We start from the raw sequence: 19,810 nt of genomic DNA on the forward strand, positions 1-19,810 counted from the left end.
GAGGCATGTATCCTAATTTGCTGCAGCACCAAGTGTTTGCTGCACCATGCTTCCATTAACTTCACCAGTTCACCTCTTTAGCTTCAACATCTCTTCAATGCGTACGTTCAGTTGCTCCCCGTAATTTCCCCTCCATCCTGCTCAAGAATGTTGTTTCCTCTTCCCTTATGCATCTTATCCTCGCCTCAATCTCTTCCGTCTTCTCCCTCTCCGCCACGCCTTCTCCGATTCAAGCTGCTGCTCAGTCTCCAAGTCGCCTCTTTCTTGTGCCGCATACTGTTTTCGTGTGGGAAGAAGAGAAGATCGCCCATGTGATGGATATTCCGGAGATATTAAAATGGATCGAAATATATTTTATTTTATTTTTCAAAAATATAGTACGAAATGAATTGATGTCGTTGTTTTCATTTCCAAAGATGGAAAATATTTCTGCGAATGAATTTTTCAGATGTTTAGTCCGCATGTCTGTCCAGTTATTTCTTACCTGTGGCCTGCGTGATCTTTCTTGAGTTTGTAGGAAATGATAAACCAAAAGGCTTTCTCATGTTTCCCAAATTTCAAAATAATATTTTTAACATTATAAAAATCATATTTTTCATTATTGAGTCAAATTAGATCGTCTCACAAAATTAATAAACATACGGAACATTTGTGAATTTTAAAAATTGCAAGAGTAAAACTTAGTTTGATATATTTTATGATTCAGCAGTGGTGGAATCTCAAAAGATCATATAATCCCATCCTCTGAGGCAGAGAAAGTAAGACAAAAACCATAATCTAGTAGAGCCTAGAGATGATGAAAACACTTACAGCAAACAAAATGGTGGGTCTACCCTCTCTCTGCAGCTTGGAGGACACACACACACACACACACACACACATATATATTGTATGGTTGATGACATTTCTTATTTTTAGTTAATTTACCATTTAATTGATGCAGATTTATTCACAAAAAATAAAACTAGTCCGAGGAAAAAGAAAGACAACTATCCTATAATGCAGACAGAGTCTATAATTTAAATCTATTACAAAAAGATGATATTTACACACACAACGTGTGTACCTCGATGTTGTGTGTGTGTGTGTGTAGCTTTTTCTTTTTTGATGCAGCAACTTGGAACATATTGATAAAGCACACATTTGAGATTTTAAAAAAAAGATCAAGAAGAGAAGATTGGAGATAAGCTGATATATGTGTAAAGTGACAATGCCATGATGATGACCATGACCTGTCTCACATCTGCACATGCACATTAGACATTCTCATCTCTATAATTTGACACCCCCCACATATTTCTCTTTCAGACCAATCACATTAACTTCTTACCACACCATGTTTGCATATTCCAATCAACTAGCTTGATATATTCTTTATCACGGTAAATCGATGACCGTAATTTTAAAAATTGAAATTCAATATAATCTATTATTAATTAAAGAATAATAATTCATTATGCATGTAAATAAAGATTGATTTTTAAACTTAAGATTGTATTTTATTAACGATATGATTAAATAATAATGTCATTTTTAAAATCTATAAAAAAAATACACCAAATTATTAAATTATAATTACGTTATACCCCTCTTCTTTTTGTGCATAGTTAACTCAATTCTCGTTCTTTTGCATTCCATAATAGGGATGACAATTTCCTCCGAACCCGTTGGAGGATCCAATATCCGATTCGAATAGAAGATGGTATGGAAGGATTTTTAGACCCGATTAAATAATTGGGTAATCGGGTATGGGGATTTTCGGGTTCGGGTATGGAGGCGGGTTTGATATAATCCGACCCACCCGACTCGAATATCCGTTTAAATTAATTAATTTATATAAATATATATATGTATGTATATATGTATATATATAGTAATTATATTTATTTATATTAAAGATTCATCAGTCAATCCACCGATTTTTGGAGTTTTCAAAACATATAATCATAAATTTGAAAATTAAAAAAAAACGATGCTTTGTATATTAAAAGAGAAAAAAATATATAAAATTTCATTATATATATTTATATATACACTTATTATAAAGCGTGAATAATTTTTCTTATTGTTCATTTAAATAATTGTTTAAATATTCATAACTTCATTGAAACAATTTAAATTTGAAAAAATTCAATTGTATATGATAATTGGGTATTTGGGTAGGGTATGAGTATCCGATAATCCGATGGATATGGGGATGAGGATGAAATTCAATACCCGATGGGTATGGGGATGAATTTAATAAATGGGTATGGGTATGGATGTATGAAATCCGACCCATACCCTACCCATTGCCATCCTTATTCCATAATATGCTCGTGATTGGACAAATACAATAAGACTATCTTCACAAGTAAAATCTACTATTTCGATGGAAGAAGCTGACACCGGTGTTTCTAATTCGAAACAAAGTATCGAATTTAAGATTCAATTATAACAAAAAAAAATTCTATTCATTTTTCTTTTTTATTTTTTCTTTCTTCTTCTTTTTTAAAACAAAAAAGGCTCAATAGAATTTTAAAAATAAGAAAAAAAAATTGAAATGAACTGTAATTCAAAATTAAACCTATCATGTACCTTACTCAAAAATTCATGACGTGCATGACAGAAGTACGTCTCAATTCCCAAATCAAGAAACACAATAAATTATTGATGCCCCACCAATGCAATGCAAGGGGTGTCATTATAGCACCACAAGTCATCAATTGGTCAATTTCCTTGGTCTTGTATGCTTTGAAATAACAAAGGACAATGATTTTCACATTCATGCTAAATTGATCTGCCCAATTGTCTAAACACTACGTAGATATTATCAATTAATATTTTTAAAGATATCAACATGAACATTCAGAAACCTTTCGGCTCGTGGACGAAAAGATAACATGATTATTATTCACATGCTAGGACGAAGTCAGAAAATGGAGATATTCACAGGACTCAAACCCGATATCTTATATAAAAGTAATGAACCCATTATTACTCAGAACTACTAATATATATGCAGTCACCCATTGGCCGCTCTACTCAAATTTCCTTCATATTGGACGGTATCATTTTTTTTTTTTTTTTACTAATATGGGTATCATTTTGATTAAATAAAAAGTTCTAGATAAAGATTTAAAGCATTGGATATTCCTGAAAAATTTCACTTTTTACTCTCTAAATTCAGGAAAGGGATCTTTTTTCCTGCATTACCCGAAAAAGAAAAAAGAAACTTTGAATTCCGAGAGCAGATAATTGATAAATTTGAATTCTTTGGCCAAATTTTAAAGTTTCATGGAAATCAGCTGAACTCTAAGGCATCTTCTGCTGATTCTGCAGCACTCCAACAAGAGAATACACCAACTTGCAGGATGTTCTATAAAGTGAAGCCAAATTGAACATGTCATCAATATTGAGCAAAGGTTCCATGGAGCAATGCTACATTACTTCACGGCGACACGACGACACGGATTTCAGCTTGAAAGATTGGGCATTAAAGGCCCGAATTTCCCGCGAAAACACGCATTCTAGAAGATTTTCGGCATCAAATTTGCGGAGTTGTAGAGAAGATCTAGCGTCAAATATAGCCATTTCTAGCACTGCTTCCTCACCAGGATACACAGCAAGAGGTAACACAAATCTTCAAAATCAAGAAGTGAAGCTTAAAACTTTTCTGAGTTCTTATTTTTTTGAACTGATGCAGAGGAAATTCACCCTTCAACATATTCATTTACCACTGCCTTAAAAGGTAAAATTCGCAAGGAAAATTGAATTTACAATACTAAGTTTCTCGTTTCTACTTTCAAAGAACAAGTTTCGCTATTTTGGGTGCAGCATTACAGGCCAAAACCGTGTATTCGTGGGAGTATATACCAACCGATGGAGTCGCCACCCTTAGCTCCAAATGGAATGACGCAGAAAAGTATATAAGCAATCCCTTATCAGGAGAAGTCCCTTTGGAATGTTTATCTGCAAAGACACTAAGCGGGAGAACGTTTCGAAACGTAACGAGTAGGATCACAATGTCCGCACCACTCATTTATCCTTCTCACTTGCAGCAGTTTCATGCCAAGTCTCCAATAATTGAACTTGAAGATGAAACGAAAAGCACAATTCAAGGTCTTTTTTTTTTTTTTTTCCTTTTCTCCAACTTCCCATTTCGATATAGTGTTGATTTGTATTAGCCAACGTTATGTTTTTTGTTCGAACTAAGAGAAACAACGGTGCACGACTAGAGATGTGGGAACGCAGAGCACTCCGGTCGATGTTAGTTCAAGCAGTCCCAGTCCTGCTCCAACTCCGTCAATTGAAGAAAGATCAATAAAGCATGGTGATGTAGAGGGTGGAGATTCATCTGTTTGCTTCAGTGAAAACTCAAAGTCGGAGACAGAGGTAAATATTTAAGTTACGGTAAGTATCTTATATTAAATTGCAGAGTTAGTAACTATGCAAAGTCAGAGGATCAAGAAACGAATAAAATTAGAAGCATCACTTTCTTGGTCCCAATATAAGCAAGTTGTAGGAGAAATGGAGAAATGGTCCCAAATGAATTACTACAGGTATCCTAAGCTTGAAAGTTTACCTCATGAATAGACTAGCAAATTGGATTTAAAAGACTTGAATCTTAATTTAGATTACATTTTAATTGGGAAATTTGATAGGCCTCGACCTTTCTTCTGGTGCCATGAGATGGCATGACTCCAGACTTCAAGTCACATAGTTCTTCTATTCAATGTTTTTCTCCAACACGTCTTCTTCTACGTCGTGATTCAAGAAAATGGTTCCAATGCGCTTTATGTTAGGAAAGGATCCAGTCGAGCGAACAACATTGTTTTTTGAAATGACGGAATCTTTGTATGTAATTTTCAACTAAGATATCGTTGAATTATTTTTACTTTCAGTCGTAACTTTTGGTACAAGACTAAAATGAATCTAGCAACCTTATCACAAGACAGTTCCCTAATGATTTCTGGGATGATAAATCATAAATGGTCCCTCGAGCATGTGCCAGAGCACATGTGTTCTTATGTGGTCACACTCTTCTGTATATCTTCATCTTCCCTAGATTATACTTTTTGTCTTCATCCTTTTCACCAATGGCCAAAAAATCTGTTCTTATTGGAAGATAATAACAAACCTTTAGTAACTTGTAAGTTCCTCTTTTTTTTTTACTTCACAAAACCACCCCACAAGTTTCTGGTATCCTGTTTCCCCCCTCAAGAATTTCAAAGATAACACCAAGAAATCTATCACATAGCACTCATATCTGACATGAATGCTTATGGTGCAAATGGCCCCGGCAGGTAGAAGAGAAACAAACAACAGACAAACAGCACACAGAAAGAAACGAAGCAGCAGAGACAAAGGAAATAAGGAAGCAGATAATGTGCATCATGTGCAGCAGCAGCAGCAGTCGCCAGGGAGCTGTGGGATGCCTATCAGTTGTATCTTTGAAGGGTTTGTGGATGAGAACAAGGACCAAAAAAGGGCAAAAAATAAACCAAGAAAAACACTAACTATTCAACTATTTTTTACCCTAAGGCGATCCATTTTCAAGCTATTCCCTCCCATGTAATTATGAAAGTACTGTCAATGGATGGGCTGGCAGAACAATCGTCTAATTTAGATAAATAAAATTTGTCCTCTGTGCATTGAAATTGTAATCTTCTTTCTTTCTTTACTTGCTTCATTTTCTGTGACACAAACATGCCATTAAAGTATCTGCGATTGTTGACTCAAGTAAAGTTTAGTTGGTCCTTTTTTGGGATAGGAACTGCTGATGAAAAATATGGTTTATTGATAATCATTCAACTTACACTATATGCAATATCATCCATGATCGTTAAGCAACATTGTAATAGAATTGAGATGGTGGCCATTTCGAAATACGCAAAGACACAGGTCAATCAACTAGGGAACGAGCATGCGACGACCCGTTGGAGTTTACACATATTAACAAAAAAAACAACAATCATCCTTCTCTTTAGGGTGTAATATGTAATTATTTTACTTCACTTCTTTTAAAATTTGCTCCGTCCATGTTGTTTTCTACATTTGTTTCCATGTTAGAGAAACCAAATTCTGATTTCCACCCTTCAAATGTACTCCAAATATTTTCTAAAAGTGTTGTCTAAATTTTAGCTCAATCCAATTATTAGATTTTCTTAAACGACTTTCGTAAGCATACTGTGCTGTATAAACTCATTTTTCTCTTTGTTTACATGCAATGTTGAGCGCGACGTTTTTATAACAAGATCGATGATCGAAGCCGTCTATCTTAAAATAACGGTTCAACCGATCGGACCGTAACATTATTATATTATATAAAATAATAATATCTTATAGTAAATAATATATTTTAAATTATAAAATCTTAAATTTACATATAAATAATAAAAAAATATTTACTAAAATTTGAAATATAAACAACATAAAAATAAACTCTAATACTACTAAAAAAATATTTTTAACAAAATTCAAATATTCATGACAAAAACTTGTGTGAGACGGTCTCACGGGTCGTATTTGTGAGTCGGATATCTTATTTGGGTCATCCATGAAAAAGTATTACTTTTTATGCTAAGATTATTACTTTTTATTGTGAATATGTGTAGGGTTGACCCGTCTCACAGATTAAAATCCGTAAGACGGTCTCACATGAGACCCACTCAATAATCATATATATATATAACCAAACATAAAATTTAAGATTTTAAGAATAAGAAAAAATTAAATTCTAAAAAAATTCTTCTAAAAAAAATAATGAATAGGTTCACCGATTCATGACTGGTTTTTGATCAGTTTTATTCGGTTTGATCTTTAAAATGGTTTAAATATGATCTGGATCGGATCAGATCGGACCAAACCAATGACCCGTTCATGTTCGAATTGGCCAATCCAGTCCAGTTTTAAAAACATGGGTTGAACGTTTGTGTTTCCGCAGATTGTCGCTATGTCAAACTCTTGCTTTTCCCCCCTTCATCTCGTTTTCTTGATTACCGTGGCTTTGTTCTTGTGTCGTGCAATATAAGAATCTTGTATTGTGAATGTACTGTACATATTTTTTATTGCATTTAGGCAGTGTATCTTAACCATTTTCTGTTTTTAGTTCTTTAAGTTCTCAAATTATAATTTTTCACATGTCAACGATGTTTAACGTTACGTCAACCATTTTCGATATTATATCAGTCATTTCCAATACCACATCAACATTGCGATGAAAAACACTAAAAAAAATTACATGACCAAAGAGTTTAGAGGCATCTTACAGGGCACAACAATTTGGTTGAAATATTTGGACCTTTGAGCCAGATTATTGTTAATGGGCTTGGTATTCATTAATGGGCCGTCACCAATGGAACATTCACATTTGCCACGTCATCACCAAAGATTTGGCAGCTCACTGAGTGGTCACAATTTGTGTTCCCCCTTCCCTCCAATCTCCGGATAACGCACACTACTCGTTTCTCACGCATGCAAATGAAACCGGTGGCCGCGGCGGCGACTATGTCAAGTTGCAGCGGAGGAGGAATGACACTCAGCGCTCTGCGTTTCGGCACCACATCTGGGCGAACCTATTTTCTCTCTCTGAATCGACGGCTGCTGCCTCCAACGAAGTCTATCGAACCCGACCTCTCCAGTCTTTACTTTATTGCCAGGAATCAAGGTTCCATTTTGCTCAACAATATAGTTGCAACGAAACTCAAACTTGTTCCCAGAGCTGCCGAATCGACTCAGTCGTCCTCTCCTGTCGCCAATGCTGCTGCAAACATAAAGAAAAACACTGTTCCGGACAACGAGTTTTCGCTCGCCAAGGTACCCGTTTTTTTCTGTACATCGTTTCCTAATGTTTCGGCTGTTTTGAATTTTCGCATTTGTAGAGCTATTCAATCCGTGTTATCAAATCATGAAACCTTTTTGAACCGTATGCTGCTTTATATTTTTCAAAAGAACCAATTTTCAAATGAGTGTGTTGTATAGGATTGGTAAATGGTAATTCAGTATTATTCTGCTTGTCCAAGTCTCTGTATACAACTCCTAGAGCTTGATGCAACAATGGGTAGAACGGATGGACTAACTATAAGCTATGGTCAATAACTGTGAAACTCGAGTTCTGATACTATGGTAAGGATTGAGACATTAAACCAGCTTAAAAGCTTCACCCAGTTGATTGGGTACATCATAAAAGGATTTATATAACTTCTCAATTTCCCTCCAACTAGGCAATCCCAACATGGGTTTCCATCACGAAAGTCATGATTGATTGAAGAAACATTGTGTCGCTGACATCTAATATTTAGCTCTTGCAATCACATGTTAAGAGTATTAGGCAAATGTTATTTCCAAACATTTGTTAAACCTCGAGTAGTAAAGCAGTTTCCTTCAGAATGACTAGCTTTTGATTATTATGTCCAGGTTTCTTTTGGTGTAATTGGATTAGGTGTTGGCGTTATGCTTCTCTCGTGAGTACTCTCTTTCCTTTTTGCATGAAATACTGTCCCTTGTGTAACCTAATTTCATTGTTGAAAGGAAAAAGACCATCGAATTCCTGATTTTTCTTTCCCGGTACATTGGCTAAAATCAGATGAACTGCTTTTCACAAAGCATTAAAAGATAACAGCTAAAATCAGATGAAATACTAAGGAAAAAAATTAACCATCTTTCCTGTTCTATATTTCTAGAATTTACGCCTTCAATATGAAAATACTGTGGCAAAGTTGGACTGAAATCATTTATTTGCATTTTGTTCTCTTGTCATGAATCCAGTGACATGTTTGAAACAATTGTAGATAGGTCATAGAATGATTGCTCATATTTAGTCATTTAGAAGAGACTAGTCAAATAGTTTACATACTTTATTCGGTCTTTTCGAAAGAATGCCGATTTTGTAAGGCTGGTAATATTTTTTTGCCTTGGATTTATTTGTGCATCTTTCCTTGTGGCTGATGTTGAGGCATTCCCCTGACCAAGCCATTCAATAAACAGTCGGATGAATTATATGTGTCCACTCATTGCTTGGTCTTACACTTGAATGTGAGATGATTGATTAAAATCTTGACAAGTGTGTTTTTAGAATATGTACCATTTTTCATCTTCTCTATAGTAAAAGTGATAAAATATACAACCAAATTAATTCAAACAGCATTCGAACTATTCTTGCACTAGTTACACGAAAAATATAACGTTTTCATGTTTTGTAATAAGTGGTCAACGTAAAATACCCAACAAGTGCTCCATATTTTTGTCTTTGCATCAAACTGATGTATTTAGAAGAGGCCTCAGAACATGGGTTATTTTTATAGATTTCTCCATATTTTGTAGACTTTGATTTTCAAGTAGCAAATGTACCATGAATAAGATTGATGATTTTGACTAGTATGCTCACACAGCTATGGATTTGGGGCATACTTTAACATCCTCCCAGGATCTGAATGGTCAGCACTAATGCTGACCTATGGCTTTCCTCTCGCAGTAATTGGCATGGCTCTGAAGGTTAATATCTTCTTAGTTTCAACGTACTTTATGCATTGAATTTCTTTCTATCATTATAAATTCCTTCTCTATTAGCTGCATCGTGCGTACATGCTTATCCTAAATCATATCGTATTTGTATATAATTTAACCTATGCATGATGCACAAGGAAGCTAGACCTTTACTAATTTTACTTGCTGAGTTTGAGACGGATGTACTTATTATAATTTTTGCCCTTGCCTTATTTATGATTTCATGTCTTTATATTGTTTTCTAGTATGCAGAGCTTAAGCCAGTCCCTTGCTCGACATACTCAGATGCTCTGGTGCTGAGAGAAAAATGTGCCACTGAAATTCTTAAGCAGGTTCTTTTTATGTCATACTCCTCGTACACTTCACTCGTATTACGCAAACAATTGCCAAGTTCTTCATACTTACTTCTGGTGATTGCTCGCTCCTATTTGAAACATCTATTGTCTAAGATGATAATTAATTCACCTCATGTTTGCATTACCACACAAGATATTCATTCCCCTTTACTGCTTCCTGTGTTTAGGTAATTCGTTTGAAGTTTTAGGGCTATTATTTTAAATGACATCTTTAGCTATCATCCACGCACTTCTAATTTTCCTGGCCTATTTTCCAGGTTAGAAATGATGTTACAAGATACCGTTATGGGGATGAACAGCATCTGGAAGAAGCATTAAAACGAATATTCCAATATGGACAGGTAGTCAAACCCCTTGGCTTTCTTCTGTGTCCTTCCAAACTCAGTCCAAATTTGAAAGATTTAAATCATTAACGAATTAAATGCTTGTTCGTTCGTACAATTGATACGGGATCTCCATTATAATTTTCTGTTAGGGTGGAGGAATACCGCGTAGGAGTGCTCCTATTCTACAAAGTATCAGGGAAGAAGTAAGACCCCGAAACTTGCTTTATGTACCTCATGCTGTATGGCAACAAGTTTAATCTCCTATATCAAACTTGTGTTGTGTTAGCTTTTTCACTAATAGACAGTCATCTACAATCATATTAATTTGTTTTTACTCCGACGAGCTTCAATTTATGTATCAGTTGCACTATGAATTACAATGTCCGTGATTGTTGTTTTGCAAATTTTGACGGCTGTTCTTATTTGAACTTATGATTCTATTTGTTTGTTTTAGGTTACCGAGGATGATCTATACTGTTTGACATTGGTATTTGAGGCTAAAGCCCTGAGTCTGACTGATTTTGAGCAAAGACAGGTAGGATAATAGTCATCTAATATTATGATTCTCCATTGTAACGCCACTCTTCTGAATTCCAAAAATCCCCCAGCTAAGTTCTTCAAAATTTACTCATTTCCAGGCAAAGTTTACTTCATTCTTTGGACCAGGAATCACAGCTGAAATCGGTAAGTACCGTCACCTTGTTTACTCTGTATATAATACACATTTGTTTCAAGTTCTAATTAACATGGCTTCGAGTTTCTGGATGCAGCCGAGGGACAGAACAATTTATACGAGGTCAAGCTAATTTCCAACACTACTCCGTAATTATAAGTTTCACAGGTCCTCTGTTGAAACTTGTAATACTTTTCTAAATGAATTATGTACACTTTTATGGCACATGTACAGCAAAATGTATATTTATGACACAAATTGGCAGAGAAGAGGTGGCAAGAACAAATGGGTCAAGTAATTCAGGAGACTGGCTACCCGTATTTTAGGGAAAAACAAACATTACATGTGTAACATACGCACTTTATTTACATCATTACATGTACGTTCTTAAACTACGGAGTTGGTTCCATTCTTTTCTTGGTTTTTGGTTTTCAAATACTCGATTACTATTTTTCTTGATAGGATCTTAGCAAATTCTCCATTCATGATCAAATTGCTGCCTTCATTTCTTATCAACAAATAAGGATCCGCCGACTTCTGTCAATTCCCGGCGTCACCGGGTATGCCCAAAATTTCTTGAAATGAAATTGATGATGGAAGAAGTGTTTCTGAAGATCTTTAACCGATTAATTAAAATAACAGACATCACGTATGCTAATTCGCATAATTGAGCCAACTAAAACACAAACATGTCTCATAAAACAATATCAAGCGTAGTTCTTTTTCCGAGCAAAAATATTAAATGCTAAAAGTTAAGATACGGAAATTGTGAACCGTTGACTACATTTAAGCACAGGAAAATGGTTGGGAACCATGACCATCCCTCGTAAAAACTAGCATCTCTTGCACACCACACAGGCGAGATGGTGAAAGAGAAAAAGCTAGCTAGGTTTCCTCATGTTACGCCCAGCACGAATAACTTCATCAACAAGTAGCAACTGAGATGCAATCACAGGGCTGCAAAAAGACCGTGTCTCTTTTAGAATGTGAAGCAAGTGACCAGAAACCAATGACTTTGGAAATCCCATCCTCCCTCGGAGACAGAATATTTTTCATGGAAGAGGAATTGCAAAACTCGCAGAAACATGAAATAATAAGTACGAGACAAAAAGTTGTGACTTACGCAGAGTTTATGATCTGACGTTTGACAGAGTAATTGTCAAAGATGCCCTCCATTTGGGGATCAATAGGTTCTCCAGTGTGTTGATTAAGGCCAACTACATTTCCCTTGTCATGTTCTCCCTGAAAAGTAAAGGGCAATCTGATAAGACATGCAAACGAATGAAATCTATTGATAGTTTCTAGTCAAATACTATAAAAATTTAACTACCGTGAGATCAATAATCACGTCTTGAGTATCAAGTCCAGAGTTATCGGCTAGCGTCTTTGGAATCACAAGAAGTGCATCAGCAAATGCTTCCACGCCAAGTTGCGCCCGCTGTTCACAGTTTCCAGTCATCGAAACAAATTCAAGTTAGCACATAACAGTTCAAAACCCCGTCAATACACTGCTGTCACTGCAACATCCCACAAACATAAGGACTCCCAATCATGAGACTGAAACAACTGCATTTACAAATACATCATGGAAATTTAATGTTCATCAGCCATTAACAGATCCACATAGGCAAACATACCCCTTGAACAGTTTTCTTCACTTCATTAACAAGGTGTTGTCTGGCAGCCACTTCAAAAGCCCCTGCACCCTGTGTATACAGAACAATTATTCATCAAACGTTCTCTAAACTGTTTGTCTACCAGGAAAAACTCGATGGACATTCATATCCTTGAAAAACTGCAACAACAGTACTCATTTGACTCCTAGGTTTCTAAATCACAAGTACAAAAGTAGAATACAGTCCATTGGACATTAAACGATATAAAAAGGGGAACATATTTGACTAAATTCAAATTCAGAGAAAAACAGAATGAAGCAAAGTCGAGTTTTCAATCAATGAAATTTCCCAATACTGGCTGTTATTTGTTCTCAGAAATGCAATAAATCATGCAAGCCGAGGCCATAAAAACAGATGATTGACCAATATACATGACCACTAATGACTTCACACAGAGGATCACCACAAAACAATGTCATGAACAAATATTAACTAAAATCTAGATAACATCTTTACTTCATTTTACAGACGAGCAGTTCAATTTTCTCTTCTTTTGGGCAAATGGGCGCTCTCACTTTTCAAGCAGCATCATATTGTTAAAAGAAACGAGATAATAGAACTAGAACAAAAAAACCCAAGATCTCTTGTAACTCACTAGTACAACAGCTTCATCTTCAATGGTATTTTTCACTGCCCTCAGCCCATCACGAACAGCATCCTTAATCTGAGCAATTGTGTGATCATTTGGTCCTGGATATAGGAATAAGGTAGCATCAGTACATTAGAAATCAATATAACAAAATAACAAACACAATTCTGCACGAGCAGAAAGCAAAGGGTTCATACAGAAACCAATAAAACCAATACACCAGTAAAGAGAGTATTGTCCAGTGATGATGGAAGGACCAGATGAGCAACTAAACATACCTTTTATGAGGATTGTACAGGAGTGTGGATTTTTCACGTTTTCTACAAATGTATACTTTTCTTCTCCAAGTACGTGCTCATAGACCAATCCAGCCCAACCAAGACAGTCAGGAGTTAGGTCATCAACTGAATTGACAGCCTCTCCACCACAAGCTAAAACTAATCTCTCCATGTTTCTCCTTTTGGCTCTTCGCAAGGCAACTATCTAAACAAATATCATCAGAATCAGAAAGTAGAACGAAGCGTAGGATGCAAATAAACACAAAACATTATCTGATAATCAAATCATATGCAGTATGCAAATAACCACAAAAAATCATCTAATAATGAAATCCTGTCTAGTATGGAAAAAACCACAAAAATTATCTAATAATCAGAACCTGATCAATACAGGTAAGAACAGCGAAAGATTTCAAAAAAATAAAAGATTAACCAAAACTAAAGAACACCTACTTATATCAGCAAGTGTGATATTTTTTACCCCACTGAACTAAAACTATAAATCAGAAACTTTCTCCATGCGTACAAAGCATGTTAACTAAAGAGATAAACAAACTATACTCACGATATAATGAAATTATGATGGAAAGGATCATTAAAGAACACAAGGGAAGATCTAAATTTTAACCAACCTTGCATTTACGTGTCACAATAATTGAAAGATTAACAAGGCGAATGATGGCACTAAATTCTATCGTTTCTACTTCTCAACAATGTTTTCCTTCAAGATTTGAATTAAGTGCTAAAAACATCAACGAAAATAGAAAATAACACAAGTGCATAAAGTCAAGGTGAAAAGATAAAAAACTTTCAAAAACTCGAGCAAAGCAATGATGTAAAGGACAGAATTAGACATTGCATGGAGAATTCAACCAGTCAGGTTAACTTCCAACAAACATCATAAAAGGTAAAGATGACTTACTCCTTCTCGAGCAAGAAGATCCAACGATGGAGGATCGATTCCTTTTTGATTGATGACAATAAAACTGTCATCATTACCAGCACACACCTGGAACAACACAAAGTATCAGCAACTAAACAACAAGCCAACTTAATTGCACCCTAAAACAAGATACCTCGTTTTTCAGATCAATAATTTTCTGTACTCTTTGATCAACAGATCGCCTCTCAGCTGCAACCATTGCTTCTCTCTGTTCTGCATTTGAGTAGAAAAATCCTGCATTTACCTCACTGAACAAAATAATATAAGTCATATTGCTCAAGAATATCAAGAGAAATAAATAAGGCACAAACTAGTAAAGGATTACACGATCATCACCTCTTCTCATACTCCAATGATACGTTACAGGTTAAAATATGACAATTTTCTGCTCGGCGTTTCATATCTGGATGTCTAGATCCATGGTCAAGAACAATGCCCTCAATCTAACAGGGTCACAAGAACGAAGTCAATTTATTTGCTAGTTACTGAATGCCAAAGGAGACAAAATAAAATTAATAGAAGAATTTTAAAAAAGCAGTAAATAAATTTTTTTGTTCAGAATTCCACTTGACAAATTATATCCTCCAACGTAAAACATAAATCTGTAACTCCACAATAGAAAAGAGATCAACAAGCATGCAAGAAGCATCGATTAATTTATTTTTCATTTTCTGATAAAGTGGGTCGAAGAACTCCAAAGAAGGTATCAAATCTGCAGATTTCATTAAGTGAAACATCAACAACACTTTGATTATATAACTACTTTGGCAACTCTTCATAAAACAGCCAGAAAAAATTTAGAAGTTGGAATAGCCCACTGTAAGCAGTTAGATAATTGAGTCACTACAATCGCGAACAAAGGCAGGATTTATTTGTGTAACAAACTTAAAAAAAATAAAATCAAGTTCTATATCAACTGACATACCAGACGAGTGTCCACATCAAACTTGTGACGCATGTGCATTATCTCCACCATAAAGAGATCAATAGGCTCGTCAGCCTTACGAATGCAGAGAACCTAGAGCATCAGGTAAATAAGAAATAAAAAATAAAGAAAACATATCAAAAGTCACGGCAGACTAACTGTAAGAAAGACATAACAGCATGTTTATTCCAACATTTATAGAAATCTCGTAAAACATTTAGTACTTACAGAATTCACAACTATCTCAGTCAATTGATCAGCCAATACCTCATATAGCTGCAAAAAGAAAAGCATAGATCTGAAATGAGACCGGATTACCGGAAATTAAAGTGAAAATATATTCCAAATACAGTGACTGAAAAAGAACCTTTGTCCTTAATGTTGTTCTCGCCACCATCTTCAGTATCTCTGTATCAGGTTCGTCCCCCATCACCACCGGAGTCTTGAAATTTTCAAGAAATTGTAGTGTTGCTCTTTTTGCGATTTCAAATCCATCAACTAAAACTCGTGGATGCGTTCCTGAACGAAAGAACAGATTTTATTCAATTTGCCAAAGGTCAAGAAAAATGAAATCGAAACCATTTCAACTAGTGTCTGATCAGGTAATCTTTATAGCAAAAGTAAGTGTATACCAAAGGGAAATTTAATAAGATAAAACATTAAATTAACTAGAGGTCAGCTGGCTTTGGAAGACACAGATAAAGAATAATAAAAACAAGGTTAATCTATTCCTCTCATGACATTGACCATGGTTTTTTTTGGAGAACATATATTTTTATTTACTTGCTCTTACACATGTATGGGAAGTAGTGGAGAAGACACAGGAGGTGATTCTTCAGTACAACACATCTCTATAACAAAGTACATAAGGGGAACTTACCGACATACACCCCTCTCTCCCAATAAACAACTAGGAAGGGTCGACTCTATTCATTTAGAATTATTACTTCACTTAACCCATCATAAGCAAACAATAATATGACGGTTAACTTTCTAAAACACAAATATGGTGTTACATAACCTATTAACCATGACATGATAAACAAAAGAATGCATTATACTGCAATTGTACATGAACTTCACAGAAAGTAAAGTTGCCAACCTTCATCTATGTACCGCTCTGATTGCTTCATAAGCTCGCCGATGAAGATGACAGTAGAAGTTGTACCATCTCCGCTCATATCATCTTGAGCAACAGCAGTCCTAGCAATCATTATGGCGGTAGGGTTTTGAATTTGCTGTCATATCCAAGTAAAGAGATGTAATGAAAATTAAACCATGAACACATAATTATCCTCTTTGTACAAAAATATTGCTTACATAAAACATTAAACCACAATTTTGAGAACCACTTTGAATGAAAGTTGCAAAAAACACAATTTTAAATAAATATGATGCAGGAAAACTCAGCAGACAATTGGTTGCTCCAACCATTTTAGAGGCTATGGATAAGCATAATAGTCGCACCATTACAAACTTAAAACATCCACTAGACACGTTCAGGACTTAATACTGAGACAAATTTCCAGTCAGTCACAAGCATATACTAATGACACTATTAAGTATCAAGCATAAAAAATTTTAAAAGTCAGCAAGCAGTCTAAATTTTATAGCATATCATGACATTTCAAACATAACACATTTATAAAATAGTTACTTAACCCACTTTCGGCAACCCAAAGCAGCAGAGTCCATGAATTTCCCGGGGAAAACACAGCTTAAGGACACCAATAAATCAAATAATTGTTCAACAAAAATAAAAGAACTCAACACTGCAACAAAATTAAGCAAGACATAACCCAGAAGCAACCGTTTTTTATGAATAAAATAATTGGATACACACACTCAAGGAGCAAGAAAAATAAAGAAACGAACTTACCATCTCTTTCAAAAGAGAGTTACCGTCCTTGGTAAGTTTAATATCACCGGCTCCACCAACAAGCCTAATGAGAACGCAAACAGTCAATCGAAACTACCAAAAAAAAAACCCACACACACACACAGCAAGCGAGAAAATGTTAAAAAAGGTAAGATATTTACATCTTGATAGTGCCTTTAGGGCCGAGATTGGTTTTAAGAACATCCTGGAGTCCCTTTGCGGCATTGATGTTCATGTGAAGCGCATGCGATTTGTTGAGCACCTCAGCGTTCGGATTCAACACCCTAAGAGACATTGTGGCTCTCACACTTTCACCTGATCTACACAACCGAAGCAGACACAATCAAACACTCCACGATAAGAGTAAAACAACCACGCAACTATCGTGTATGAATCGAAGGACGAAAATGGAAGTACCAATGCGAAATGCGGAGCAAATCTGATGGTTCGAGAATCGTCCGCAGGGGAAGTGGGGAGAGGTCGCCAAGGAGGGAAATGGTACTAGGGCTTACCGGGGGTTTCTCTTATTCAACCAGTTGGAAACGCATTTGCTTTATGCGTTTTTAAGTAAATTAAACTAAAAATGGGCATAGACTAAGTGACTGCAATCCATTTATAAAAATAAAAATAAAAATGAAACATATGTAACCCTGTTTTTTTTTTTTTTTTATTAAATGGTGCATGTTACCCCACATGTAAAGAGTTATATGACTGATTTATATATATATATAAACAGATGGGATATGGTGCACACTTATCGTACACACTTATGTGAGCACCGATGAGGAGTCACTCACTCATTGGATGTGATGAAATATAGAAAAATTGTGCATCCAATGGGTGAGTGACACCTCATCGGTGCTCATATAGTTGTATACGATAGGTGTGCAGTATATCAAATCTATATATATATAAATGAGTTTTAAAAATAATTTATTTTATATAGAAAGTTCTGATTTTTTTTGAATTTGTAAATGATATATCATATAATGTTCACTTTATTATAAATTAACAAATGCAAATATGGGTGTGGGTGTCGGGTTTGGTATTGTCAGGTTTGGGTTTTTTGGGATCAGGTATATCGATCGGAAATCTCTACCATACAACTCATTTGATCTCTTTATTTTCTTTCCTTTTTTTTAATTATTGCTAGAGAAATTAATTTGATTCAAATAATTTTAAAATTCTGTTTCTTTTTTAGGGGAAAGAATTTTATTTCGGAATTAAATATAAAAAATTTAAAAATTATTAAAATGCTTTGTGAACTCTGAAAATTCATAACATTTTATAATTCAAAAAATAAAAATAAAAATTCATAACATTTTATATTCTGGCAATGTTCCATTATCTTGCACTTGATTTCAACGCAGTTGTGTCGCACGAAACACGATGTTATCAGTTGGCTTTCGACCTTGCGCCGGAAACCCTCCCGCAGATCTTACACGGCAGGCAGATTTATCCAAGAATTTAATCTTTCCCACTATTAAGACCCCATCTTTTTCTTGCAATCCACCCAACAAAAGAAAATTTAAGCCCATCAAAACAAGTGCTTCATCTCCTTCCCTGACCACCCAAGAAGCATCAATCTTGGGAGATAATGAAGCGAAAGAAAAGCCAAGAATTGTGGTGAAGCCGATGGAAAGACCTAGGCTGGTCTTGAAATTCGTTTGGATGGAAAAGAATATCGGAATAGCGATAGACCAAGTGATTCCCGGCGGCCATGGGACCATTCCTTTAAGCCCATACTATTTTTGGCCAAGAAAAGACGCCTGGGAGGAGCTTAAGGTCATGCTGGAGAGTAAGCCGTGGATTTCAAAGAAGCAAACGGTGGTTATGCTCAACCAGGCTACCGACATCATTAATTTGTGGCAACAGAGTGGAGAGAGTTAACTTAGATGTCAATCTTGAAATAAATTTCTCATTTTTTGACTTTGTTTCTTCTTTTTTGAACTATTTTTACACTTTCTTTATGGTATATTAATGTCTTGATGCTTTGTTTGAGACAAACAGATGTGTAAAAGATACGGTTCCCTGTAGCAGTTCTTAGTTTTAACTGTGCGGTTCGAGAGGCTGAACTATGCCTCGGGGGATTTACGCTCAGAGCGATTGACATCGTCTCCCAAAAAAAAAATACAAATTAAGAGAAGGTAATAAAATAATTTAAATGATATAACACTTGTCAAACATCTAACGCATACGGATACAAACCTCCCGGTGGAGCACAGACGTAGCTTATTTCACAAGGGTGAACAAAGGATTATTTGACGGTATATCTGGAAATGGTTTATACAGTTACCCAAATTAATATAGGCTAAGATTGAATTTCGCCGGTATTCCTTCCATGCTCTTCCCTGCTACTGGAAATCACCTCGAGCATTCCTTGCTTGCTCCATATGATTCCAGATAAAATTTTTTTGGAGAGATTCCATGTGTTATTTTGATGGGACGCAAGTTGCATTTGCATCCGCTTGACGTGAATATTTTCCTGAAAATATCATGGGTTGACTTAAAAATATCTAATAATTTTTTTGTGATTCTTGGTTTGAACTTCTGTACGTTGATGTTGATACGAAAAGAATCAGACTGATAGAGAGTTTCGATTATATATAGCTATTTGCTTTATTATGTTGCATCTGCTTTCGAAGCTGGCATGCCCAGTTGAAAACTTTTGTGTCAATT

The 19,810-nt window shown here is 35.4% G+C and overlaps 4 protein-coding genes across 5 annotated transcripts; 3 read left to right on the forward strand and 1 right to left on the reverse strand.

The window, feature by feature from the left end:
• The first annotated feature begins 2,912 nt into the window (after nt 1-2,912).
• LOC140974298 (uncharacterized) lies at nt 2,913-5,662 on the forward strand. 2 transcript variants are annotated; one of them, XM_073437673.1, is made up of 6 exons: nt 2,913-3,047; nt 3,322-3,611; nt 3,686-3,730; nt 3,817-4,101; nt 4,196-4,374; nt 5,286-5,662. In XM_073437673.1, the coding sequence occupies exons 2-6, from the start codon at nt 3,383-3,385 to the stop codon at nt 5,496-5,498; spliced, it is 951 nt and encodes a 316-aa protein (XP_073293774.1). In that variant the 5' UTR covers nt 2,913-3,047; nt 3,322-3,382; the 3' UTR covers nt 5,499-5,662. The 2 variants fall into 2 exon arrangements, with proteins under 2 accessions (XP_073293774.1, XP_073293773.1); XM_073437672.1 differs by having other exon boundaries at nt 2,954-3,047; nt 3,170-3,611.
• Nucleotides 5,663-7,366: 1,704 nt separating this feature from the next.
• LOC140974301 (uncharacterized) lies at nt 7,367-11,300 on the forward strand. Its single transcript, XM_073437677.1, has 9 exons — nt 7,367-7,797; nt 8,398-8,444; nt 9,372-9,474; nt 9,732-9,818; nt 10,100-10,183; nt 10,318-10,371; nt 10,623-10,703; nt 10,807-10,852; nt 10,939-11,300. Exons 1-9 carry the CDS (start codon nt 7,456-7,458, stop codon nt 10,992-10,994), a joined length of 900 nt encoding a protein of 299 aa, XP_073293778.1. The 5' UTR covers nt 7,367-7,455; the 3' UTR covers nt 10,995-11,300.
• A 218-nt stretch (nt 11,301-11,518) lies between these two features.
• On the reverse strand, nt 11,519-17,694 carry LOC140974299 (T-complex protein 1 subunit zeta 1). Its single transcript, XM_073437674.1, has 16 exons — nt 17,549-17,694; nt 17,293-17,451; nt 17,132-17,195; nt 16,355-16,490; nt 15,620-15,771; nt 15,481-15,528; nt 15,253-15,345; nt 14,664-14,770; nt 14,461-14,575; nt 14,307-14,393; nt 13,385-13,589; nt 13,113-13,207; nt 12,479-12,547; nt 12,172-12,279; nt 11,965-12,083; nt 11,519-11,798 (listed from the first exon to the last, which is right to left on the reverse strand). The coding sequence occupies exons 2-16, from the start codon at nt 17,424-17,426 to the stop codon at nt 11,723-11,725; spliced, it is 1,608 nt and encodes a 535-aa protein (XP_073293775.1). The 5' UTR covers nt 17,427-17,451; nt 17,549-17,694; the 3' UTR covers nt 11,519-11,722.
• A 785-nt stretch (nt 17,695-18,479) lies between these two features.
• LOC140974302 (small ribosomal subunit protein cS23-like) lies at nt 18,480-19,810 on the forward strand. The gene has a single exon (XM_073437678.1). It carries the CDS (start codon nt 18,521-18,523, stop codon nt 19,019-19,021), a length of 501 nt encoding a protein of 166 aa, XP_073293779.1. The 5' UTR covers nt 18,480-18,520; the 3' UTR covers nt 19,022-19,810.

This window comes from Primulina huaijiensis, chromosome 3 (assembly GCF_012295235.1).
Source record: "Primulina huaijiensis isolate GDHJ02 chromosome 3, ASM1229523v2, whole genome shotgun sequence".
NCBI classification, from domain to species: Eukaryota; Viridiplantae; Streptophyta; class Magnoliopsida; order Lamiales; family Gesneriaceae; genus Primulina; species Primulina huaijiensis.